The following is a 26,504-nucleotide window of genomic DNA, read 5'->3' as shown; positions in this document are numbered from 1 at the left end:
TACCCGAAGGTAGATTTGTCCTCTGCTTTTAACCCATCCAGGTTGGCACCTGCTGACATGCACAGGGTCACACACTTAGAGACAGATGCCAACCTGTAGCGGTGGACAGCCATGAAGCGCCCGGGGAGCATGGGGGTACAGTGCCTTGCTCCTCAGCTGTGACAAGGAGGTGGACTGACACCCCTCCAGCTATCAGTTCCACCAATCTTTTTTGAGTGGTGAGAGTGGGAATTGAACCACCAACCTTCTGGTTATTGGATGACTGACTCTAACCACTGAGCCACGGCCGCCTAAAGCAATAAGAGAATTAGTGTTAATACAGTGAATGCCATGCCAGAGCTAGCATGCTAATTCTTTAGTTAGTGGTTTGGTAAAACAATGAGAGAAATAGTGTTAATACGGTGAATGCCGCGCCAGAGCTAGCACGCTAATAGTTTAGTTAGTAGTTTGGTAAAACAATAAGAGGCTTATGTAAAGGCTTAACTTTGTGTTTTATTTATTTTTTGTTTGTGTTATGAGTTAGTTGCTTATTGATATTTAAAAATGCTAAAAGGGGAACTTTTGTTTTTTTCTGACAGAGCCAGGCAGGATGTCTTCATCTTAAGCTAGGCTAATCACTTACTACCTCAAGCTTTATAATAGCGAGCAGATATTAGAGCAGTCACAGTCTTAAATTCTTAGTTACCTTAAGACTGAAAGCAAATTATGACATTTTCCAAACGCTGTTCCTAATGAGTTAATCATTCTCAATAATAAAATGTAAGAATCATTTGAAACCTTTTTTAGGAGGCAACATAGCCTATACTGCCACCTTCTGACAATCATATGCAACCTAGTTTAGTCTCTCCAATACATGGTACCATATTGCACAATACGCCATCGTACCTTTGTTTTTGGTTTCATTTCCTTATTGAAGCGATACTAAACTGTGACACAAAAACACTCCAGATCACTGACTGAAAACAGAATTGTCACAAAATATGCGCAGTTTTTAAACATTCAAATCAAAGTCACCATCAGCAGCTTTTCCTTTGTTCAACTCACTTGTAGATGCTCACAAACCCGTGCTGTGCTCAGTCCAGGAGGTACAAACCCTTTTTAACAAATTCTTTTGAATTGTCTTGCAAACAAAACACAACTGCTATGACAACCAGTAAGATATCACAACTCCACCACCTGCAGTAGGCTAATTATCGTAGTCAGTGGAATAATCCTTCTTTCAGTTTGAGGAATTCTGTGCCTAAAATATCAGAGCAAGAACCGTGTCTATTAGCTCTCATTTCATAACAAGCATCCAACAAGCTTAATCCGTTTGTTATTTATCATTTAGCTTTGCTTCTCTGTTTCTTTACTGGATTAGTGTTTTCTGATGACCTTTCTTTCCTCATGCTGTAAAGATAAGATTTCTGGGTTTCATTTCAAAGGTCGACTACAGAGAGGTTTGACTGAATATTCACTAAAATTAACTAATGCTTCTGATTGATATTAGGCTTAAGCTCTTTGTTCAATTGTGAGAGTAGGTCAATACAGTATACAACTACACTCTGTATGAATTTAAAAAAAATAGATGGCTGCCAACCTGAAACAACCCTTTGATATTTAATATGTTCCGCACTACGTTTTCCTGTCTCTGCAAAGATTTAAACCTCCATTTGTTGCCCCCCCACCCCCCCACCCCTTCTGAAACTCAATGTGTGATTATAATTCCAGAAGCAAGTAGTGTGTATTTCCTGACTCAGCCATTCAAGGGAGCAAGATAGCGTCTTTGTCCCTTTATGGAAGGCACTTTATATGTTTTCCAGGCGCATGTCTTGTTCTCACGGACTGCTGTAGTTTCTTCCTCCCCAAGGATCTTATTCTGTTCCTGGACCTCAGGTCTGTTTCTCTGCCTCCCTTTTGAACCAGATGTGGTTGCTTTGAATGCTCCCAGGTGAAAAGGCATTGCGATTGATTTTATATTACAACAGATCTCTTCCTTGCTTGGGTTTTCATGTGAGTACATGCTCAGTTGTGGCCTAATGGTTCGAACGAACTGTGAAGTTGCACAGCAGCCTCTTCAGGGTGCACTCAGACTGAGTGATGTGACCACTTAGATTCACTCCGGGACTATTCATAGTTTGAATTACCATCTGACACATTGAATGAGATATGACTGTTGGGTGTCCTCAACATGTTTTCTCCTGTGCTCGCTGAACGACGGTTACAGTTAAAAGCCGCTTTAAAAGAAGTACAGCTCTGCATAAATGAACAGGCTTAAAGCAACACAGAGACGGCTGCATTTTTGTGAAAAGAATCAAGCTTTTTCTACAGGCAAATGTGAAAAATACTGCAATCCCATCAAAGTTTATCCAAAAAGTGACTTTAAAAAAAGCGAAACAGGATTTATTTGAGCTTTGAAGGTGTTGGTCTCAGATTATTATTTATTTATTTTTGGCATTGTGCCAAAAATGGCTGATTCTGTGGTGTAAAAATTATCTTCATTCCCATACTGCAGCTTAGCCAAGAGCCAATCATGTGAGTTTTTAGCATGCGGGCTACGCCGTAGCATCAATTTCCATCGCACGAGGAACTGCTCTGCAGCTGCAGATTGCCAGTTTCTCCGTGACAGGGCAGCTGGAGTAATTGTATAACTGCTTGGTTATTAACAGTTAACATGGACCTCGTAAGGAGGTCAAGGGGAGGATGGAGATAGTCACATGACTCCCATGTGACTCGTGTTTGGTTTGTCTTTTTAATTGTATTTATTCTACCTTACTACTGTAGCCCGCTATTTTGTTAAACGTTAAAGAACTTTGTCGTGGTTCGGTATTAAAAGTACTTGCTAAAGGTTATCCAATAAAAGTACTTGGTTACGTTTTCAATAAAATCATGGTCTAGTGTAATAATACACAAAATATATTTTATCGCTATATGATTTAGCAACATTTTTTTTTTTTTTTTTTTTACCAGTCATTGTTGAGTTACCAGTTTAGGAAACCCTGCATGTCCAAAAGTGATGCTTTGGGGGTACCCTCTGCATTCAAAACTGAAGCACCGGGCTCTCGTCCAGGGATTAGTATGTGACGAGAAAGCGGGAGTGTGAACAGGTTGTGTTGTTTTTGCACCTAAATCCATGATGCCGATGTAAGTAAACGCTAATTGAAATGCGGTCCCTTAAAATGGATTCAAGATACACAGTAAGTGCTAACCAAGCGCTACAAAAGAAGCGGTGCGCAAATGGTGGTCAATGACTTTGAAATAGTGGTGAAAAAAGATGATTCTCTTAGTTTCATCAAGATTTCTTTTCCTATACAGCTAAATGGAAGCAATTGTGATAATTGAGCTTTGCATAATTGTGATAAGCTAAATTTAAATATGACTGGCAAGTATATAATGTGATAGGTCCCAGTCCCCCAGAAGCTTTTAGAAGTGTGGCCACACCACAAGTAAAATAACTGTTTCTTTTATTTTACTCTGTAGCAGTTAGAAATGCACAGACATATCAGCCCAACGTCATTATCAGTCGGTTCACAACTTTCAGCCATTTTAGTTCCCCAATGATATTGATGTTGCCACAGAATTTCACTGTCGACGCATCCCTGGTAACGGTACTTATTTTTGTAAGTGATTTAGAACCAAAATTTCCCTTTTGCTTTGGAAAGCATTTAATGTTTTCTGTCATTTTGCCGACTGCCTTTCTTTTTTTTTTTTTTTGAAGAAACATCTGGAAATAAAAACCTAACTCGGGTTAAAGACCTACCAGGCACAGACCAAGAAAGCCACAGAAAAGCATCACATGTGAGGAGTATAAGCTTAAAAAAGAGCCCAAACAAAAAGGAGTGCCGTTCAGGTCTGTGTTGAGGATTCAACAATTGTTTTCATGTGTGTGTACACGTGAAAATGATATTCTAAGGTGTGATCAACACCAAGATTGGACTGAAAACAGAGGCGCTCTTGTGTGCGCAAGGATTTCCACCAACAAAGTCAAAGTTTTTTCTGAAAAAGCAAACTGTTTTTACCGTAGTAAAGATGTAGTGTAACATCCGAGGAGAAATATATGCTGCTGTGACTAATCGCTGCTCTGGCTTTCATAATTGTCAGAAAGTAATTGAACTTTTCTGCCCTGACGTTTACCCGCCCCACCCTTTGGATGTCCAGCTTACTCAGCGATATCCAGGCTCATTTGTTCCCATGGAGATCGATGAGCCTGCCTCATTGTGACGCCGGTTGCTAGGGGCAGCGTTTGGGTGCTCACATTCAAGTGTTGCTGGTGGTTTTATCGACGAAACTATTGATCCAGGGTCGACAGTCTCTGGCCACACACTTTTTTTTGAGTGTGCGTCTGTGTGCATGCTGCGTAAACAAATGGCTGATAAGAATACATCTTTTGCATTTTTATTTTCATTGATTGATCTGGCGAACCTGTCCAAGAAAGGCCGGAGATGAGGGCTAGCTCTTTTGGTTCAGTGCCTCGATCAGAGGTACTTCAGTCTGCTGAACACGTTGTTATCCTTGGTTTGACAGATGAGTAGCAACTACTCTGTGTTTCTGTACATAATTACGTATTTCAGTGTAGTTTGACATGTCAGTTTTTGGTAAAAATAATACATTTGAAAGCACACTTCAACTAAAAGTGGAAAGATGGGAGATTGCACTTTTTTTTAGGCGTTATTGACTTTTTTTTTTTTAAAGGGAGGTGTTTTAATAACCAAAATATCAGTCATTTAGCTGGAAAACATAGCATTTTACATTTTACAAAGTCGTTCTCAAATGGATTCCTTGCAGTCCATAGATGGTAAAAAAATAAAAAAGAAATGAAAAGATGGACATAGCCACCAGGTCTGACAAGTGAAGCCGTTGCTCAAATGCTTTGCAAGGCAAGGGGTATTTATTATTATTATAGCACAATTCAACAACTACGCAAAAGCAAAGTACAATACAAGACAAGGAGCAGAGGAACCACTTGGACCATTATGCACACATTTACATTAAAGTTCTGATGCTGGTCTATAAAGCTCTGAATGGTCTAGGACCAGAATACATCAGTGACCTCCTGACCCAGTATGAGCCTTTCAGACCCCTCAGGTCATCTGGATCCGGTCTTTTATCAGTTCCCAGAGTCAGAACCAGACATGGAGAAGCTGCATTCAGCTTCTATGCTCCACATGTCTGGAACAAACTCCCAGAAAGCCTCAGATCAGCTGAAACACTCAGTGTATTTAAGTCCAGGTTGAAGACACACCTATTTTCAGCTGCATTTGAATAAAGCTCCAAATCTTAATCACATTTTAACAACTGATTTTATCTATTGTTCTTATTTCTTTCTTTTTTGTTTAAAATTTAAATCGTGCTTTTTATTTCTACTGTTTTAATGTCTCTGTAAAGCACTTTGAATCGCCTTGTTGTTGAATTGTGCTATACAAATAAACTTGCCTTGCCTTGCCTTACAATGTACCCCTCAAGATGTACAAGACAACACGGGAAGCTTTGACACAGCTGACCTAAAAGGTATTTGGATTGGACTCTGTGCGCATATGCAGTCCCAGGCAGTTTCCGTACATTGAAACCAGTTTTAAAGTGCAATACCACTAACAGGTAATTCATCCATAAAGCACTAACCTCTCAAAGGAAATAGAAAGTCACCCCATTTGACCGCTGTGCAAATACATCTATAATTGATTAGATATTAAGCCTCAGAGGAAGCATATCTTTGTCCTGTCAGGTTTCAGCTTAACCCACTCATCAAAATACGGTCGCTTCGGACTGACAGCAACCAAAGGTGGGGGCGACCAAATGCTGAACTCAAGGCTTCCAGAATGACGATTCACACACCCCTGAGTGAAGTCATGTAGGTTGCTTTTCTGTCTCGTGTTTGGTGTACGATTGCAGCACCGTATATCAGTGAAAAGTGGAGGAAAAAACAAAAAATCCCCTCACTGGAAGCATACACGTTCATCCTGAAATGTAGCCAGTCGACTCCACACGGAAGGCTCATGTTCAACAGACTGGCTGCTCTGTGGCGCTTTGTATCCAGCAGAAACAAACAAAAAAAAAAAGAGTGGAAAAACACAACGTTGCCGATGGAAGTTTTCTCTGAACTGAGCCTCGCACACTGCTGCTCTGCAGACAGCTTGGATTTTACTCAAGTTTCAGTTGCTCTCTTCCTGTGTTCTTGCACTCTGCTGATCTGCAGTGCAATTTGATTTGTGCCAAAAGAGCCAGTTTGTGCCGGAGGGGATGGTCCCCCGTGCTTCAGCCATGATTTAATATTCATACTGTTGACTTTTTGTTACAGGAATGTACTGCAGGTTTTAGCCTCACACAGCATTTTGAAGATGAAGTGTCGAGTAGAAGTTTGGGAAGTCTCTTTTGAATTAAAGTTGTCATCTTACCGTGTTGTGTGTCAAACTAATCCACTGACCAGAGGTGTTCTCAAACCATTTGTAATGTTGCTGACTCTCTGCCTTTTCAGCTTCATGGGAAATTCAGAGAGTAAGAAGGCTGTTTATGGCCACAGATGGATTTTGATAGGATAGTAAATCATGGTGATAAATTTCTGTAATTTCTTGTGTTTTTCTTCGCTGGGGGAACAAAGACATTCTTGTCTTATTATTACACCAGTTAACACAATCTCAAATTGTCTTCTCTAAAGATGTACGTTATGTGATCTACTGTTTGTTTATTTTTTTGGACTCGCAGACAGAACTGTAGTCTTCAGGAATAGTTCTCCAGGATTCTTGAAGGACATTCCAAAGCTCTTCTTTGGATGCACCGGGCTCAGGGGAGGATTCGTCCCTCCATAAGACCCGTTGCCACTGATTTTCAGTCCACTTCTTGTGTCATTTGGCATACCTCTGCCCCCCCCCCCCGTTTCCCTTCCTTAAGAATAGCTTCTTGACAGCCACCCTGGAGACCCTTTCTGATGAGGCTTCAGAGTGCAGTAAATGGATCTAGATGGATCTCTCAGGTCCCGTGTCAGGGCTTTGCTGGATTACTTTCCGTTTCCTGAGGAGATCACATTCAGATACTGCTGATCTGCTTTATAATGTTTTTTAGGCCTCTCACTTAATTTTTTGTGCTCCAATTGTCCACTTTTCATAGATTTTTCATGCACACACTATACACCATGGTGTGATATGCCAAGGTTTGGGCTAATAGCTCCTTGGGAATCACCTCATTGGTGCAGAAATACTATATTATGTCTGGCAACCTGTAATATCTTTGGCAATTTTCATAGCTGCAGCCAAAGAACCAATTTGGTGGTTTGTTCCACTGAAGCCATGCGCTTTCCACCTTTGGCTTTTGGGTTCACTCGAGATCGAGACTGCCATTTTTACCCCCACCAATATGTAATACAGTGGAAACCGCTTATAGTGATCCAGAGTGGTCCAGAGCCAATTTGAACACTATAAGCGGTTGATTACTAAACCGAATTTGTATTACAGTACAGGTATTTCACTTATTTTTTTATGCAGAATATCATCTAAATGCCATTTGTATTGTTTTTCAATGAGAAAAATGAAACGAAATGGATAGCTTCAGCATTTACTGAATTTTATTATCTTGCAAATTTAATCACAGTACTGCGCAGTCCGCCGTCGTTTTCTTTCTCCGTCGTTAGCATTCATGACTGTCTCTCGTTGCTTAATTAGACTACACAAGGTAGCCTGAGGAATGCCAAGCTTCGCCGCAGCATCTCGTTGGCTCGTTTTTGGTAATTTGTCATACGCCTCGAGGAGACTACGTTTTTCATTCAGAGAAAATGACTTCCTTTTTCCAGCCATGATTCGCACGCTTGCTGCCCGGTGTCAACTCGTTACGTTAGCTAGCGAGGCAGAAGCATAGGGCAGAAGCAGACGTCCAGAAAGGAATCAAGGGAGTAAAAGAAAAATAGCTACACGTAGTTTTAAAATTATTTTTGCACATGTTTACATTCATAAAATGGCCAAAAATTAACATTATAAGCGGGTTTCTTGATTACTATAAACAAATTATTTAAACAGCATTTGTATTGAAATGATTCTGTCCCAAGCCTTTTGATCCATATAAGCGGTTGATTACTATATCCGTGACCACTATAAGCGGTTTCCACTGTAGCTGTCTTGACCTCTAGAGGTTGCAAGGACTATTGCAAGATCTTGACTGAAGCTGAGGGGGAAAAGCAGCCAAAAGCCAAAGAAAAAAAATTTGAAATCTTTTCATAAAGTCTGGAAGACCAACGCTCAAGACCCTTTTAAAAGATGTATGTAAAGTCTGTCTCTTCAGAAGCAACGCCGTCACCTGCATGTGTCCCGTTTGTTACATTTACGCTGGTCTGGAAGCTTTGAAAGCAAACCTTAAAGATCATGCATTCTTTGATCTTTACCAGCCTACAGTTCAAATTTTTCTCTGCCCTCCTTTATCAGACCTCGCCCGTTTGAGTAACTCGGACATTTGCGATGCATCACGTCGCAGCTTTAACGTGACCCGTCTCTCCCTGCCTTCATCTCCGGGGCAGCTCTTTCTGCCCACTGGCCCCGCACCAGTCGACCCAGTTCATTCCGCGCTGTGTATGTGACAGCCATCGGGTCACATGGTCGTGCTGGATGACTTGTTGCAATCGCGCTGAGGCTGGCACATTTAATTGTGAGAGACAGGGTCACAGAGGGGAGAATGAAGGGAGTTCTCACAACACACAAACATGCAGAGTGTGAATGCCGCTCTGAAACACAGCGCTCATTGCATTCTTTCTGTGGCTGACCTGTTTACTTACCACATTAGCAGACAACAAAAGAGAGCACAATAGAAGAGATGGTAGGACTAAAAAGCTTGGTAGCTGTGTGTAATAGAAATGAAATTTCTGCTTGAGCTGGTTTTCAAAGGCCCATACCAACTGTTTGACCGCTTTCCGCTCCATTAGATGAATTTTTTTTTACCTTTTAATGTTACAGAGTGGGGGTGTGCTTTGCCTCAGGAGAGCTGAGCAGTAGTGCTACAGTTTACAGCAAAAGCCACATACTCAGTATGTGAGTAACTGTTAAAGGCATGCACCACTAACTGGAGGATTGATTAATAGAAGAGATGCATTCAGGTAAGACTGACGGAGCTCACTATGTAATTAATTGACTGATGACACATAATCTCACCATCCGCGACAGCACCAACGAAGGGGTGCACGTTCTTTTGATTTTTAAGGGTTTAACATGTCAGGACATCGTAAAAATAGTCTGGTCCTGTCGTGGAAATTTTGTCTGAACTCCCTATTAAGGTTTTGCTTACCTTCCTATTACATCTGATGAGAAGTGAAATAGAGACTTTCAATGTTTCTGCCGGCCGGCCACGTGTTTATTTTCTTCTGCAAAAGGGTCAGTCGGCACCAGTCAGCGTTCATGGTGAAGAAAGACCCAGGACAAAGGAAATCAGATGCATTTATACAGGAGGAAGGGTTCTGTTTTTTCAGATGTGTATTCTTCAAGCATCACCTTACCACCCCCCACCCCCCCGGGGACGGTCTCGCACTTTGGGGAGATGCAGAATCTGGTAACAATGGTCATTCGAATGATTATTGTCTCTGTGTTAATCAACAGACACATGGTCTGCAGACATTGGGTCTACAACAAGGTGTCATTTAAAAGACAAGTGGTTAGCAGACATCGAATATACCATAACAGTCCATAGTAAATCTTAAAATGAGGTAAACAACAAGTGTCATATTACACCATTTTAGTATTTAATCTTTTTTTTTAATTTATTTAATATTATATAAAAAAAATTTTAAATGAATTTATTTTACCCACTGGGAGATGAATAAAGTATTTTTGTATTCTATTTTATTCTATTAAAGACTAAGCCAAAATGCAGAAGCAGTTTGAGAAAAACTGAAGTACACTCCATGATTCGATAGCTTGTCAAACCATCATTAGCAGCGTTAACTTGTTTAAAAATATTTTTCACAGTACTGTGGAGGAATTTTGGTCGAGTCTTCTTTACAACTTTGCCTCAGTTCATTGAGTTTTGTGGGGATTTGTTTATGCACGGCACTCTTTTGTTCCCACCACAGCATTTCAGGTCTGTACCATTGCAACACCTCAACTCTTTCCAGCCATACTGCCATACAGACAGATGACCTCACATTTGACTCTAGAATATTTTGGTATACCGAGGAGTTCACGGTCGACTCAGTGACTTCAAGGTGTCCAGGATCCCGTTGCTGCAAAACGAGCCCAAATCATCAGCCCTCCACCACCGTGCCTGACAGTTGGTATGAGGTGTTTGTGCTGATATGCTGCGTTAGATTTTTTTATCCAAACATGCTGCTATGCATTTTGACCAGACATCTCAACTTTAGTTTCATCTGTCCAAAAGACATTGATGCACAAGTCTTGTGGTTGGTTCAGGTGCAAAAGAGCAAATTTAAGCTGTGCTGCCATGTTCTTTTTTTTTTTAGAGAGAAGAGGCTTTCTTCCAGAAACACATCCGAACAAGCCGTACGCATTCCATCTGTTTCGAATTGGACTGCCATGAATTTTAACATTTAACATGCTAACTGAGGCCTGTTGAATCTGAGATATAGCTTGTGTTTTTTGCAGTTTCTCTAAACATACCATGATCTGACCACAGGGCGAACTTGCAGGGACGTCCACTCCTGGGAGCAATTTTTGGGACGTGGGTGGGTAACCTCTTTTTGCGCCAGTAAAGTTATTTTTTATTTTTATTTTTTGTCCTTAATTTTTATAGAAAGAAACAACATACAATATACAGAAAAACAGAACAAACAGTTGGTCACCTACACATTCATATAGACATTATGCTGATGGAGATAAAAGTCAGTTCATACAGTAATGGCTCAGTGAGCATCTCTTGTGGCCACAAACACAATCCATTTTTCCCAGTATTGTGAATATTTATCGATCCGTAGACTTAGCAAAAAGGTCATCCTTTCCATATTTTCAATATTTGTCACAACATCTATCCAGTCTGTCTCTGTTGGAGGTGAAGCCTGCATTTCCTGGTTACAGCTTTCTTGCTGGCTGCTAATAATATTTTTAAAAGATATTTGTCTCAGTAAATGGGGTGCCATATTGCCGAGATAGATTGTGGAAAAAGAGCAGTAAATTTCATCGCCAAATATATTTTGGACAACCCGCATGATCTCTTTGCACCAGTAAAGTTAAAGACCGACATGTCATGTCCCTCCCTTCTCGCTTCCCCTTTGTTTTGGACCTTTTGGCTTCTTTTATCAAGAAATTAGGCTAGTTAATAATTTACATTTGTTTGGCTCAAAATTTGCTATTGTGGCAACTGTACACAACTGCAAATGCACTAACAACAGCTGAAGGAAGAGGCTCTTTGACAAAATAAAGGACTTACATGTAGTATTAGATTTTTATACTCAACAATTTTGATGCCCCTGAAATCTGCACCCTGAAATCTGTGGTCTTATTAGCCAATTTTACAGTGATTGATCCAGATAAGTTTAGTATGTGACAATTGGTCAAACCCATAATTGGCAGTTATCATGTTATTCATTTATGTCTTTGCTAAAAAGGTTCAATAAAAACTGTTGAAACAGATGGCAAATGTAAAGGACTAAGCCCAAATCAGAATGCTGTATTATATGATAGCATTGTAATACAAAATATTTACCAAGATATTAAGATATAGCATGTGACCATTTAGTCAGTTTTGGTCCCAACTCTACCCAACAACATCCACAGTAGAATCAAACTGAATATTGTTTTACTGTCAGCTGTGTCTAGTTTATGTGTGACTTATAGTGCTTTATTATTATGTCCTGAGGTGGGTAGAGTAGCCAAAAATTGTACTCAAGTAAAACTACTGTTACTTCAGAATAATACTACTCAAGTAAAAATAAAAAGTAGTCATCCAAATAATTACTTGAGTAATAGTAACTGTTTGTAACGTCTGATTTATTTGTTAACACAAGCATTCAATCAGTCAGACAAAAATACTAAATAATCATCTTTAGGCAAATAAGAGTTCATCCAATTGATAAAATAAATTAAAACTAATTAATTAATTACAAAATAACTTAAATTAAAATAATCCAGGTAAATTCAAGTACTTCAATAAAAAATAAGAGATTTACGAAATGTTTAAAACATGTAACCTATAAAACAAACATTCATCAATCTATGGGAGGAAAAAACGAATTTAGGAAACTTACCGCTACATGTTTCCTCAAGTTAGATGTTGAGTTTTTGAATGCTGAAATATCTATTTGTTTTGGTTGACACAGAAGACACATAATGTAGCTGCTTTTTCGCACTCTTTGTAAGGTAAACATGCTTTCAGTATGAGGCCTCGTCTGTGTCTTCATTTCCGACCGTTGATTCTGACATTTTTCATCTATTTCTTTTTTTGTTTGCTACGACTGTAAATTGTAAAGCTAACCCGTCACGCCTCTGAGATTGAGTACGGTCACGTGACGAGACCGCACGGCTACATTTGATTGGTGAAACACAGTCACATGGTGGTTTGGCGGAAGTCTCTCTCTGTCAAAATAAAGCATTAAAATGAGGCGTACGCGGGAGGATAAAAATAATGATGCGTAGAATACCAAAGAGGTAAGAAGAAAAGTAACGAGCGCATTGTAGCCTAATGTAGCAGAGTAAGAGGACAGTTTCTGCTGCACAAATCTACTCAAGTAAAAGTAAAAAGTAAAGTGATTTAAAACTACTCCTAGAAGTATAATTTTTTCAAAAACATACTCAAGGAAATGTAACGGAGTAAATGTAACTCGGTACTACCCACCTCTGATTATGTCTCACGTGTTTTATTTGGGCTCCATTAATGTAGCGGTTTCAGAGCGGAGCTAGTGTAGACACACACTCTAGAAACGATTCAGAAAATGAGATCACTTGCAGAACTTTGTCGCCCCAGTGTAAAACTCTTTTCCGTCTCTCTTTCAGTCCTACTCCGACCACTCTAATATTCAGCCAAAAACCGAAAATCTTCCAAAGAAACCATGACAACAACTCCACAGAGTCTGCCCGCTTCCTCTCAGAGAAAGCGGGTAAGAGACGATAAAGAGAGGAAGTTCGTGGCGAGCGTAAAAATCCCTCGTCTTCCCTCTTGTTTCCCTTCTCTCTCGTGCTTTGGCCCGATTTGTTTTTTTTGGGGGGGAGGATTGGTGCGAAAGATGGGGGTCGGGGGTTTATTTTGTAATTGCGATCATTCTGCACAATGTGCGCCTCACCCAAGAGCATCAACAAAATGCAGACATCAAAGAGAGCAAAGTCTGAGAGGGGGAGGGGGCATGAGGAATATGGGGGGTTTTAAGTCTGAGGAGGAGAAAGGCGGCCAGAGAGAAGGCGAGAGCTGGCGCACGGGGTGGGGTGGGGTGGGGTTAAAATGAAGATGTATGGCATCTCTACGGTAAGAATTGAAATGATCACGCTCAGTCTGGTTGATGCAACATCAAACGGAATCGCTTTTCTTCTGATTTGGTAACCTCAAAGAAAACAAGGCTGCTTTTTGAATTTTTGATTTTCACACAGCTGACGGCTTGTCTCAGTCATTTCTTATTGATAATGGTTTGGGTTTGGGTTTTTTTCTGCTTTGTTCATCTCTTCCATCCCTGTTGCCTTTGTGAGCTGACACTTGGCATCCAGCCAGGCAAAGAACTTCCCAGGCTTGCAGAGCAAAACCGGAGTAATCCTGACTCAGAATAAAACATAGGCTCCGTTTCACTGTGCCGGTTCACTTTCTTGTTTTCAGAGCTCATTTGGAGTCAGTCAGGTCCAGGTTTACAGTCCTATCTTTTATATATTTCATGGTTTTCAACCTGTTCGTGGTAAGTTGTGCAATGTGCTGAGGGGGGTGCAGTTTCCCTAATCCAGACAAATGGCGACAGATAAATTGTCTGTCATAAAACAAAATCTTTACAACTTCCACCTGAGAGTATCAGAACAAAGCACTATTTCAAAGTTTTCCTTCCATTAACTCACAATATTCTCAACTTTGAGAGTTGAAACATATGATATTGGGGTTTTCTTAATCTTCTCCAAATGCTTGATGTTTTTCTGTCCTTTTTGACGCATGAAATACTGTTTTAGATTCGCTGTCGCTGATTTTCTGGAAAAAGTGACAGCCGTGTCGTGCATGCATGTAGCATGTCTTATACAGGAATGTCCAAAGTCTAATCGAGGGCCAGATGATGTCTTGATTCAGATCAAGACATCATTAACAGGCTTGTGCAGAACTTAACAATCTGTTGAAGAGATCCTTTTAATCTGAATCAGGTGTGCTGAAGCAGGGCAACATCTAAAACCTGCAGGACAGCGGCCCTCCAGGACCGACTTTGGACATCCCTGCCTTATGAGGAAAGATGCTCATTTGTGAAAGCATTACGCAGCATGAGCTGTCACATTAACAGGAATCTAAACTGTTCTCTAATGCAGTTTATCATCTAATTATGTCATTAGGTAGAACCAGCGCTTGTCATTTTCAGTAGTTTCTGTTGGAACGCTAATTAGCTCTGATTATACGGAGCGTTCCTATGGAGCAGGCGGGGGGGGGTTGGGATTGGGTTGTGTGACGGGGTGAATAGCAGGTTGGGACAGACGCAGCTTGATTTGGCACAGTGGGAGAGGTATGTTTGAGTGTGTGTACATGATCAAGAGAATGGACTCAAGCCTACATGGCCGAACAGACGGCGCAGTAATAGCATTAGCTGTTGCTTCCCTGACCCCCCTCCCAGCAGGGATGAAGAGTTTGATTAAGGACAGTAATCAGTATCGTCTCCACTGTATGTGTCCATCTGTACAAAGCCATGCACATGACTTAATTTAGAATAAAATAAATCTGGTATTGCCTGTATATATTGGAGAATACCCTTTGTGGAACTTGAAATGTTTGGGTACGTCAACCAGATTGGTGGTAGGTGGAGGGCTGGAGTTTGGTACAGCTTCTCAGCACCCCTTTACAAACGGGCTCCAATCAGCTTTGAATCAGAGGCGGTTCAAGTCTTATCTGATTACAGCTGTAATTACACCCACAGCCATTTAAAACATTATGATTAGGCTGTTTAGGAGGTGTTAAAAGTTGTTACGGAGTTGGGGGGGTAAAGTACCATCAACAGACATTACCAAGTGGAGTACGTTTGAGAGTTTCCCAGAGAGGCACATAAATGGTATCACAGGCTACGGCTACACGAAAACGTTTTTCACTGTAAACGATACTTTTGCTTATCGTTTGGCTGTCGCGGCCACACGGAGCCGGCGTTCCCACTACCCCAAAACGATAGTTTTGGAGAACGGGTTCCAAAGTGGGATGATTTGAAAACGGTGTCGTTTCGTTTCCATTGTTACACCCAAAACGGATTTGTTTACATCTGCGTCACAGCCACATGGCTAACGCCAGTGACGTATACACATACGTCAGTGACCAGAACAAAATGCTGCTTCCATTCAAAATCCGGAAGAAGAAGACACAACAAGGACAGACAGCGATCATCATGGACCCCACAACATTGATAGTAGCACTGCTGCAGACACTGCTAACTACAGCGGCGTTGTTGAAGGAACAACGTGAGCTTCGCGCTGGTAGAAGTAGAGGCGTACACGCATGCGCATTGTTTCTTCTATTGTTCTGGTGTAACCGGTGGGGGTGGCTTACAGCGCACCTAGAGGTGTTTCGTGTGTACTGCATCATTTCATCGTTTTTCATAGTTTTCGTCTGGACCTGTCTTTACAGCAGCATTGCCGTATGGCCGCAATAATTTTCATACCAGTTTTCAAAAAAAAAACTTGTTTCGTTTTCATGTAGCCGTAGCCACAGTGTTGGGACAGGAACATTTTATTTTATCAAGTGTTGTAGGTGATTTTGAACAGGTGGGTTTTGAGCTGGCTTTTGAATGAGGGGAGTGTATCGGAGTTCCGGATGGCGGGGGGCAGGGAGTTCCAAAGGGTAGGGGCGGCGATGGAGAAGACTCTGTCCCCTGTTGTTGAGGACTTTGTAGGTGATGAGAAGGATCTTGAAGTTGATTCGCTGTTTTTTTGGAAGCCAGCGAAGTTGATCTGGAGGGGGAGTGAGTGAGAGGAGGGGAGGCCACGTGGTACCACGTTTGTCCAAGTTGTCTCCATAAGAGGGACTCTGAGGTGCATGGGAATCAGATCAGCCTTGAATCATATTTATAAGTCTCTCATAATTGACTTTCCTCGCTATGTGCTTTGAAACATTGTTTCCAGTTCCTACAGAATCCTAAATTCGACCTTAGCTCGGATGCAACTGTTAATCTTGTTTGCTCACACCTTGGTGACAGTAAGTTGTAAGCCCAGGAGTTGTGGCCTACCATTATTAAAGTTTTAGTGAAATATCTGTTCATTCCAGTTAAAACTTTGTGAATTTTCGAGGTGCAGTTGGGCACATTTTGTTCCTTTCAGAGGAGCCATCTTTTTCAATTGATATGCTAAGCTAAGCTAAGCTAACTGTCTCATCACTGCAGCTTCATATTAAAGGATGATTTCCTTTCATATAATTCTTGACAACAACTATTTAAATTCTATATAGTCTGAACTACTGGGGCTCGTGGATACAAATAACTGGCATAATGTGAGGAAAGAATGTTGCGGAATCTTAGCGGCTGCTAGCGGCCGCTGGTGTGGCGCTTCATGTGGCTGCAGCTATGCACCGCAGTGTCATTAAGATTTAATCTTTTCACAAATCTCTGGTCTTAACTGACCTTTCAGAAGGAGCTTTTTTCAGTGCAGTAGTGCCCAAAGCTGTCCGATGCTGTCAAAGTGCTGGTGTCAGATTTAGATAAATCCTCTTCAGTCCTACTTATGTGCAAAAACCTAGAAGTAGAAACTTTTAAATCAGAAGTCTTTATTTCCTCCCCTCCCTCTCCCTCTCTCTTCCTCCTTTTCATATTTTTCTGTTTGTCTCCCTGGCTCCTACTTGCAGACTCTCTTTCATACCATTTTCAGAAGCACAGTGAGTTCCACTTTTGAGCAGTAGAGCAGATTCCTTCAAGTGTTGTCATGACAACACTCTCATGGAATCACGACACACTTTGGCTCGTCTTCTTCCTCTTCTTCCCTTTTGGGCCTTAAAAGTCGAACATGTTTGAAACTGTGCAATCCAAAACTTTAAATCTATTTATTATCTTCAAGTCAGATGAGAAGAACAGTTTCTCTCGTTCTAAAGGTGAGAAGTGTCTCATTCTAACTGGATTCAGTTGCTCAGCAGTTCTGGGCCTCCTTCTGGGCTGTATTTAATGTTTCAGAATGCACCAGACGTTTTCAGTTGGTGGTAGGATTGCACTGCAGGCACATCAGTTTAGCAGCTTGACTGCCTTTATGCAGAGACAGGTTGTCATAGTACATGCAGTATGTTGTTTGACGTTGTCTTGCTGAAATATGAGGGTTTTCCTCAGAAAGTTAACTTAATTCATTGTGAAATGTTCCACCAGTTGTTGACATGTTGTCAATATGTTTTTTTCTTTCAATGATGAACCATATTAAACTCTATTGGTTCTTCAGCAATTAATTCAACTCCTGAATAAAGGAAAAAGAAAAAAAGTCCAGCAAAGGACACAAGCAACCTGACACAAGACCTAAGAGAGATCAATTTAAAAATTAAAACACACAGTTAAAAGCAATCAAAGAAGAGGGGGAAAAAAGAAAAATATAAAACAAATAAAAGGATTTATAGCATTATACTTTAAAATTAGTTAAAGGAACTCAACCATAAGCACACTGAAAGAGAAATGTTTTTAACCTGGATTTAAAAGTGCTTACAGTTCTGCTGGCAATTTGTTCCAGTTGTGTGCAGCATAACAGCTAAAAGCTGCTTCACCGTGTCTAGTTTGAACTCTGGGCTCCACTATCTGACCTGCGTCAGTAGATCTCAGAGTTCTACTGGGTTTATACTCTGCTAGCATGTCATTCATGTATTCTGGACCTAAACCATTCCGTGATTTGTAGACGAGTAGCAGAAGAGCATCCAAAGAAGAGCTTTGGGATGTCCTTCAAGAAGCCTGGAGAACTATTCCTGAAGACTACTGAAAGAAATGACAAGAACGCTAATCTAAGAGGGTTCAAACCGGGATGAAAAATAAAGGTGATCATACCAAATATTGACTTTCAAACTTATTACAATTGTGCAAACTCTGTTTTTGCCTCATATACTACTGTATTCCCATTTATGTTTGCACATTTTCAATAAATCTCTGCACTTATTTACAGTCTCTGTGGTAACATCTAAAGAAATCAACGTCGGCTCAAAATCTCTGCGCAGAACGGCATTGTGCTGGGAGATGAAGATTCCAGTTCTTTTCCGGGGCTGCCTTCAATGCGTTGCCTCGGTAGAATGACCGATGACATTTGTTTGCCCTGCAGCTGACCCAAAAGCGCGCGTGCGAGGAGACTAAGAGCCTGTGGCTCAATAGTGCAGTCGGCTTGTGTGTTTTTATTTTTTGCGCTCCACACACACATTCGCTGATTTTACACCAAAAAAAAACCCAACTAAGATGCTTTCAGATCAACACAGAATTGAAGGGGAAACCCACTCAGTGTTAGACACCGGGGATTCCAAAGGAAAAGATAATTCACCCTTACTGATTTATTCATGAAGCCGGGGCGTAGCTGGAGAGAAAACGTGGAGCGAGAAACACGTGCGGGAGTGCGCAGAAAGGGCGAGTGGCGAAGGATCCGGTAGACGAGACCAATAGGATATGAAGAGGCAGCAAAGGGGCATGAGGAGGAGGATGTATGTATTATTAAAGGGCACGGGTGTTAGATTATTTACAACAGCTGGAGGAGGAGGTCGATATTGGTTCACACACACCAACGCGCACACACACACACACACACACACACACACACACAGCGAATTCCCTTTTTAAAGACGGACCTGCACAATTTTCGGTGGTTTGTGTAATTGAATGTCAGAAGCTATTAAAGAGTGTAAGAGAAGGAACGCAAGAGACGTAAAGGGGACAAACTAGTCACATTTATTAAAGTTGGCATGTGTGTTTCTGTCTAGACAAACAAATCAAGGGCCGCACACACACACACACACACACACATTTTGTCCCTGATGTGTAAATCAACTGAGAAGACTTAAGTTTGGTCAGAAGCACGCGTTTTTAGCCGCAGATCCATCCGCGTCCTTCGATTCTTTTGTTTTCACTCCTAACATCGTGGAAACGTTTGCAGGGCTAAGTGATCACAATCGAGGTGTGGGAGGCAGTGTGAGAATGGTGCGTTGAGACACAGTGACCCTAACGCACGCCTCCCACGTGCACACGCCAAGACACTCGTGTCTCGTGCACACAGGCATGAATAAACACACATGGCCCCTTCCAATGAAAACATGCTGATCAGCTTTTTTTGTTTGACACCTTCTACCTATTCTATTGCTTTTTTTAGACGCATGTTTTTGCTGGGGGGGGGTTTGGTTTATAGTTGTAAAAGTCCACAACCCATATATAGCTATAATATAGGTTCAAAACATCTAGAGAACAGATGGAAATCCCAAATGTTTCCTAGCTCTTCTCATAAGTGTCCCAGTTTATTCTTAAAGTCCCAGCATAAACCATGCTTATGAAGTTAATACTTTTTTTTTCTCTACTCCAAACTGAAAAATGTTCTTGCATAAAGCAAAATAAATTACCTTCTTCTTTCCAAAAGCAGCGTGGTTCAGCCTATTATACAGTATGTTGGAGTTCAACCCTAAAACTGTGCTCAGTTCTCAGTTTAACCTAAATAATGTTCCTGCACTCAAAAGATTGGGAAATTTGATCCAAAGATGGTACACTTCGGCCTTAATATGTATGTATAATAGGGCTGGGCAACGATTAAAAAATTGAATCTAATTAATCACTTCCCTGATTATTCACGATTAATTGCATTTGTACGCAAAATCCAAAAATGAATCAAAAGTAGTGTATAGCTTTTAGCATTTAGTTCTTTTTTAAATGTGCTGCCATATGAATGAAAGTGCCATAACATTTGTTGTGCAAACACACTTTTAACATCAGCATCTTTATGTAGAAGCCTCGCTCCACTGTCTGTTTCCTTGAATGACTTGCTGGTATCAGTTGTGTGTTTTGCCTTTAAGTGATATTTTAGACTGGAACTACTACGGTGAGAAGACAGTTCAACTTGGCAGTGTTTACAGATGACTTTGGTTCTGTCGACTCCGCCGTCTGGAAGAACTTTAAAATGAAAATGGCCGAGTAAAAGTTCCGTACCCTTCTCCATGTTTGGTGGATCCGCCAATTACTTTCTTTTCCGGTTCCGCAGCAGACAGCAACAGACTTTTACAAAATAAAAGCCTGTGAGCAACAGACTTATACAATAATAAAATAAATGTTAAAACCTGCGCTATTGCGCGATAAAATTATTTGTCGGCATTAAATAATTAATAAGTTAACGGGATAATAACAAGTTAACGCGCCCAGCCCTAATGTATACTTTAACCTTTATTTTTTTAGTAATTTCAGCTAAAAAAGTGTGTGTGTGTGTGTGTGTGTGTGGTTGGGGGGTTGCAAGGAAAAGTGTAGGTTTAGATTAAAATAAAAATCTTAATCATTTGAACAGAAGCAGGTGGTTCAGATCCTTTGTTGGATTTATATAATACCAATAATATGAGAAAATGAGAAATATGAGCTTTATTGATTGATCTATGTTACAATGTGCCATCAAATAGAATTACGCGAAACATGTTTTCCACATTTTATCACTACTATTGTTCATATTGTTTTTGGTCTCTCTTTTTTTGTCCCTCCAAGGCTTACGGTTGTAAAGTGGACATTCTAGCTCTGGTCATTGTAGGAATTCGGCTAATGGTTGATATCAACAAAATTGAATCATGGGGGTTTACACTCGAGGCTCCATCTCTTTTGGCCTCATTTTGAACCAGACTGATTCCTCTTCCCTTGTCCCATTTTGTCTAAAATCCCCTGGAAGCTTTCACATACGACATGATGGATCTAGAATGCTGTCTTTTACGTCCTTGGTACCACTTTTTTTTCTTTTTTTTATCACTTCATCCTTTCTGTCCATTCTTTTCTGTCCCTCGCGGTCTTTCTGGCCACAGTTTTGGCTCGTTAGCGCCATTTAGAAACTTCTTTCCGGCTCATTTGGCTCTTGGCTCAAATCAAGACCCTCCACCGTACAGCAGCTTATTTTCCCTCAGATTTCCACTTTATTTGCCAGTGATGTTTTTAATGGGTTTGCGGTGTATTTCTCACCAGTTTAAGAACATAACCCACAGCAACTTAATTAATGTCAGAATTTACCGGAAAGTATTTCAGTTTTGGGGGGATGTCGGTTGGGATGTTGTAAAACTGCACAGGTTCGAGTTCCAGATGATGGATCCTCACTATAAATCCATCATGAAACTCTTGTCGTCGCTTTAAAGAAGTGGATGAACTAGCTTTTAATGACATCTCTTTGCATCTTTCTCTGTTGCCTCCACAGGAGTAAAGCAGCATGCCGCTGGTGAAGAGGAACATTGAGCCCCGGCACTTGTGCCGCGGGGCCCTGCCGGATGGGGTGACCAGTGAGCTGGAGTGTGTCACCAACAGCACGTTGGCAGCCATCATCAAACAGCTGGGCAGTCTGAGTGAGTTTAATGTGGCTCAGGATAGGAGTGCGGCTCCTCTCGCTTGTTAAACTTGCTTTTTAAAATCACAGTGCTTGCAGTGTTTTTTCAAAGCAGGCTTTTTCCTGTATTGAGAAGTTCTTTGATGAATTTTTCCAAGGGTAACATCCTTGTAACTGTGAGACATCAGTTTTCTTCAGGAATAAGAGGAGGAGAGCGGCTTGTTGGGTCTTTTTGGGTCCCAGAAATAGCTGAGGATTCACGGTAAATTAGTCCTACTCAAGATCATCTAAAACTAAACATATTTATTCACTTGTGACTTTCAAAGACTTTATCAACTTTGACTTTTGAATCTAATCTCACATTGGAAACTGGCCCGACGCCCCCTATCATCCCCTCAGTCAGACACTTTTTTTGTATTATATTACGACTGTCATGGAAATGAAGTCCTTGTTTAAACTACAAGAAAACTCAAAAGAAGAAAGAAAGCCCTTCAAAGCCCTTTTTTTTTACATTATTTTTTTAGGCTTTTTATGCCTTTATTAGATAGGACAGTGTAGAGAGACAGGAAGCAGAGAGAGGGGGAACAACATGCAGCAAAGGGCCGTCCGATGCGGGATTTGAACCGGTGTAGGTACCAGATCGACTCGGGTTCCGTCGTCTGCTGATTACGTCACACAATATGGCTGTCCGCTTGAATGGGAGTACATTGTGATTGGCTGTACGTCGGAGAGTTGTGATTGGCTGTAGTAGCCATAGTAACTGTAACTAGGCGCTGTGCGTCGGAGAGTTTTTTTCTCGGTCTTTCGGTGATCGGCAGCAGCTATGGAGAGCTTTTACGAAGAAATTAAATATTTCCTACAAAATAGTGTGTACCACACCTTGACCACCACTAGCCCCAAACCTTTAAAATCTAGTTTGTTTTGTTTAATCATTTTGGCCACGGTTCACTCTGAAGAGAAGCTTCATTTTCAGTTTTGTGTATTGTTTGTGTGCTGAGCAGCAAGAACCTCTTTGACTATATGCTCCTGCACATAAATGTACATAAAACTTGTAAAAATTGTTCCGTTGGATATGTGTGTATATACAGACACTACATGTATATATATATATATATATATATATATATATATACATATATATACATACAGTCTAGGTAAATAAGATAAATACACACACTGAAAAATTAGCTTAAAGAAATGGCATCTATCTATCTATCTATCTATCTATCTATCTATCTATCTATCTATCTATCTATCTATCTATCTATCTATCGTGAAAGTCGAACGCAACGGAGTTTGTCCGAGCCAATCACAACTGTCCGACGTACAGCCAATCGCAATGTACTCCCATTCAAGCGGACAGCCATATTGTGTGACGTGTTGAGCAGACGACGGACCCCGAGCCGATATGGAAGCCGAGCCGATCTGGTACCTACATCGGGGCCAGCTGCAGCGAGGACTATGGCCTCTTGTATGTGGGGTGCCTGCTGTACCCACTACGCCACAGACCGCCCCCCTTTAAAGCGCTTTAACTACAACATCATATGGCTCCTTCATATTAATGCTGTAGATCTTTGGCGCTCACATGCTATCATGTTTAGTCTCTTGACTGTCTGACACTCTTAAAGGAGAACTCCGGTATTTTCAACATTAAGCCTCTTTTCTGAGTCGTCTGCAATGTTTTAGAACCCCCCTCACCGCTTTTTTGATGTTTACTACTGTCTCCGGTATTTGCCTAATTTTGATTCATCTCAACCTGCTTCAGAATGGCAAGTCATATGCATGTCTTAAAAGGTCCGTAAAAGCACAATAAACGTCCGTTTTCAAAATCATCAACTCACCGGAGTGGTTACTGGTGTGCACTGGTAATCCATATCAAATTTCGTGTGGAAAAGTTGCTTCTGTCGTGTTTTATTTGACATTTTGTACTGGATGTTCGTTGATATTACTCCGCCACCGCTAAGAAAATAGTGCGAGCATGAACGAGCTGCCAAATAAAACACGACAGAAGCAACTTTTCGCCACGAAATTTGATATGGATTACCAGTGCACACCAGTAACCACTCCGGTAAGTTGATTATTTTGAAAACGGACGTTTATTGTGCTTTTATGGACCTTTGTAGACATGCGCATGACTTGCCGTTCTGAAGCAGGTTGAGAAGAATCAAAATTAGGCAAATACCGGAGACAGCAGTAAACATCAAAAAAGCGGTGAGGGGGGTTCTAAAACATTGCAGACGACTCAGAAAAGAGGCTTAATGTTGAAAATACCAGAGTTCTCCTTTAAGCAAACACATCCCAACACGTCATCCTTATCATTAAAGTGCAATCACACCTGAAATGAATGAATTCAGAGCGATGTTCCTTAAGACGCATCACTCAAGATGTGTTGTGTGCGACTAGGACCAGATCTGCACATGTTGTGTGTTGATGACAGCACTTTGTGTCTGATGGGGTTTGTCCAAAAAAACAAAAAGAAGTTAGTTTAAAGCCCGAGTTCTTATCTGATAGATCTCAATACAGTTTATCTGTAATAGTGTGCATCGCCTGTCAGGCCGGTTAATCTGGGTAGATTTGGCTTTTCAGGCCCAGAAAAAAGATCCTATAGTGGATTTGTACAAAGAGAAAAAGAGGCTATTCAAGTAAGCTAAACAGTTAGTGGCCAAATGAAATTCAGTGACAGCTCACTGTGGATGAGTGAGGGCTCTGCCTCTGCTCCATCTGTCATGGCGTGGGCTGAGCGGTGGCAACAAGACAGCAGAAAACATCTAGAGACATGGAGATTTGCGTGGCTGATGGGTGTTTACATGTGTGTGCATTGCGATGTGGTTTTATTGAGGCAGGCCTTGCATTTCTGCTTGTCAGGTATATGTGTTTTGGATAGCCGTGCCTCTTTCAGCCAATGCTCTCACGCAGACAGAAAAGTCCTTTTAAGCAGTCAGTCAGACAGGTGCACAGCAGGAGTCGGCCCGTCCTGCTGGGACAGACGGTAGGTGGAGGAGGAGGGGGGAGACCGCATCGACTGACCTCCATCTCTCTGTTTCATTGGCTCTTTTTGTTTTTTCTGTCTCGTTCCAGGCGTATTGCACTATTTTGGACTACATTCTCCTTTTGGATCGTTAATTAATACAGAAGAGATAATATTAAACACTAGACAGACATCATCCTTACAGTTATGCACCACTTCTTTTCCCTGTGCTGGTGACCTGCTGGCATCCTGCTCAAAATAACATCTACTACTCACCATATATTGGCCTCGTGCCTGTCATACTTGTACACAAATTGGCACAGACTCTCTACACCTGTGATGGCTGCTTTCTGTTGGCACTTAACATGCACATTAAGAGCAAAACGACTCAATTTTCTTTTTAAATTATTTTTGGGGGCTTTTTATGCCTTTATTATATAGGACAGTGAAGAGAGACAGGAAGCAAGGGGCAGAGAGAGGGGGAATAACACACAGAAAGGGCCGTCCGATGCGGGATTTGAACTGGGGCCAGCTGCACGAGGACTATAGGCTCTGTACATGGGGCGTCTGCTGTACCCACTACGCCACAGACCGCCCCAAACGACTCAATTTTCAATCACATTCGTGATCTCCAATCAGGAACAGCTGTAGATGTTACAGTTTCATCATTTTCATGATGCTGAATGAACAGAAAAACCTGGTGTGAATGCGCTCCTACAGTTTCTCTGGAACAATAGCCGCTTTCGGACTGTAGGAACCTTTGGCAGTTCTAATAACCTTTTAATCCACGGGGCCGTTTTCTCCCGTGTTCGGACACACAGGAACTCGGGGCTATCTCCCTTAGTTCCTATAACTATTTAGCTCCTTCTCCGAGGTCGGGTCTTTTCATAGTTCTATAGAACTAATCTGACGGAGGTGTGTGGTGGTTGGTAGCTACGCCCCATGTCATGCTATCACGGCTGAAATGTCTCCTCATATGACACAGACACAACCGGTGGGTGTATAATAAGTTAAACTTACACTGGTCTCATTTGTCTGCAGCGCTCTGCTCTCCTTTCTTCCTTCATGAAATAAAAAAGTATCTCCTGACTCTCTGTGAGCTCTTCCAGCCTCGATGTTAGACGCCTGATGTGATTGTCCATGATTAATATCACCATCATTCAGACCATGAACACAGTGGCCTCCCCGCTCTCCATATTAGCTTCTGTGTGGTGTTTTTTCTACTCTCCTTACTTTTACCGTTTTGTTTTGTGTTTGAATGTAGCGCTAAACGGCTAACGGCTAACACGTCACTGAAGCAGACGGCTGCGCGCGGCGCATCAGTCCCTATCAGGTCCCGACTCATGTGCGAATGCAGACTGAAACAGTTCCGCTGGGGAAGGATAGTTATCAGAACGAAATTCGAGGAGGGTAGTTCTGATAACTACTTTCTTAGAACGGTCTGTCCGAAAGCGGCTAATGGCATCATTTGCTTCTTTTTTTCAACAGAATTGGGGATTTTTTCCAGTGAATGTACCCGGTCACATCACAGAGAAGCACAATTCAGTGTCGGTCTTTACTGTGTGTGTGTTTTTTTTTTTGATCCAGGTCGCCACGCAGAGGACATTTTTGGAGAACTGTTTAATGAAGCCAACAGCTTCTACCTGAGGATGAGCAGCCTGCAGGAGAGAGTGGACCAGCTGGCAGTAAAAGTCACTCAGCTCGACTCCACAGTGGAGGAAGGTGTGTGGTTTTTTTGCATTTGTTCTTTGCGTGCGTGTCCCTGCGTGTGACCCCGAAGAGGTCCTCTCTTCCGCAGGATTATGATGGTTGTTACCTAAGCGCTCAGGTGTTTGTCTTTTATGTTTTTTTTGTGGCTTATGCAATGTGTTGTTGGACAGCAGGCCCCGTTTCTGTGTCCACCGGTGCGATTGAGCATGTGTGCAACTATTTATATAATGCACTCCTTAATTATTACTGGCGTTTTGTGTTTGCTTCCTTTTATTGTGTGCACATTTTTCTGC

General features: G+C 41.4%; 1 protein-coding gene across 1 annotated transcript in view; it reads left to right on the top strand.

Moving 5' to 3' along the window:
* LOC142369067 (actin-binding protein WASF3) overlaps positions 1-26,504 on the top strand; it is a 44,044-nt gene that overhangs the window by 2,062 nt on the left and 15,478 nt on the right. Inside the window, 2 exon segments of the mRNA XM_075451305.1 lie at positions 21,408-21,552; positions 26,089-26,223. Of these exon segments, the coding sequence (XP_075307420.1) occupies positions 21,420-21,552; positions 26,089-26,223 (268 nt within the window). The 5' untranslated portion in view covers positions 21,408-21,419.

Source organism: Odontesthes bonariensis, chromosome 19, assembly GCF_027942865.1.
Source record: "Odontesthes bonariensis isolate fOdoBon6 chromosome 19, fOdoBon6.hap1, whole genome shotgun sequence".
Taxonomy (NCBI): domain Eukaryota; kingdom Metazoa; phylum Chordata; class Actinopteri; order Atheriniformes; family Atherinopsidae; genus Odontesthes; species Odontesthes bonariensis.
Note: the sequence above shows the minus strand (reverse complement) of the source record. Positions and strands in the feature narration are given on the sequence as shown.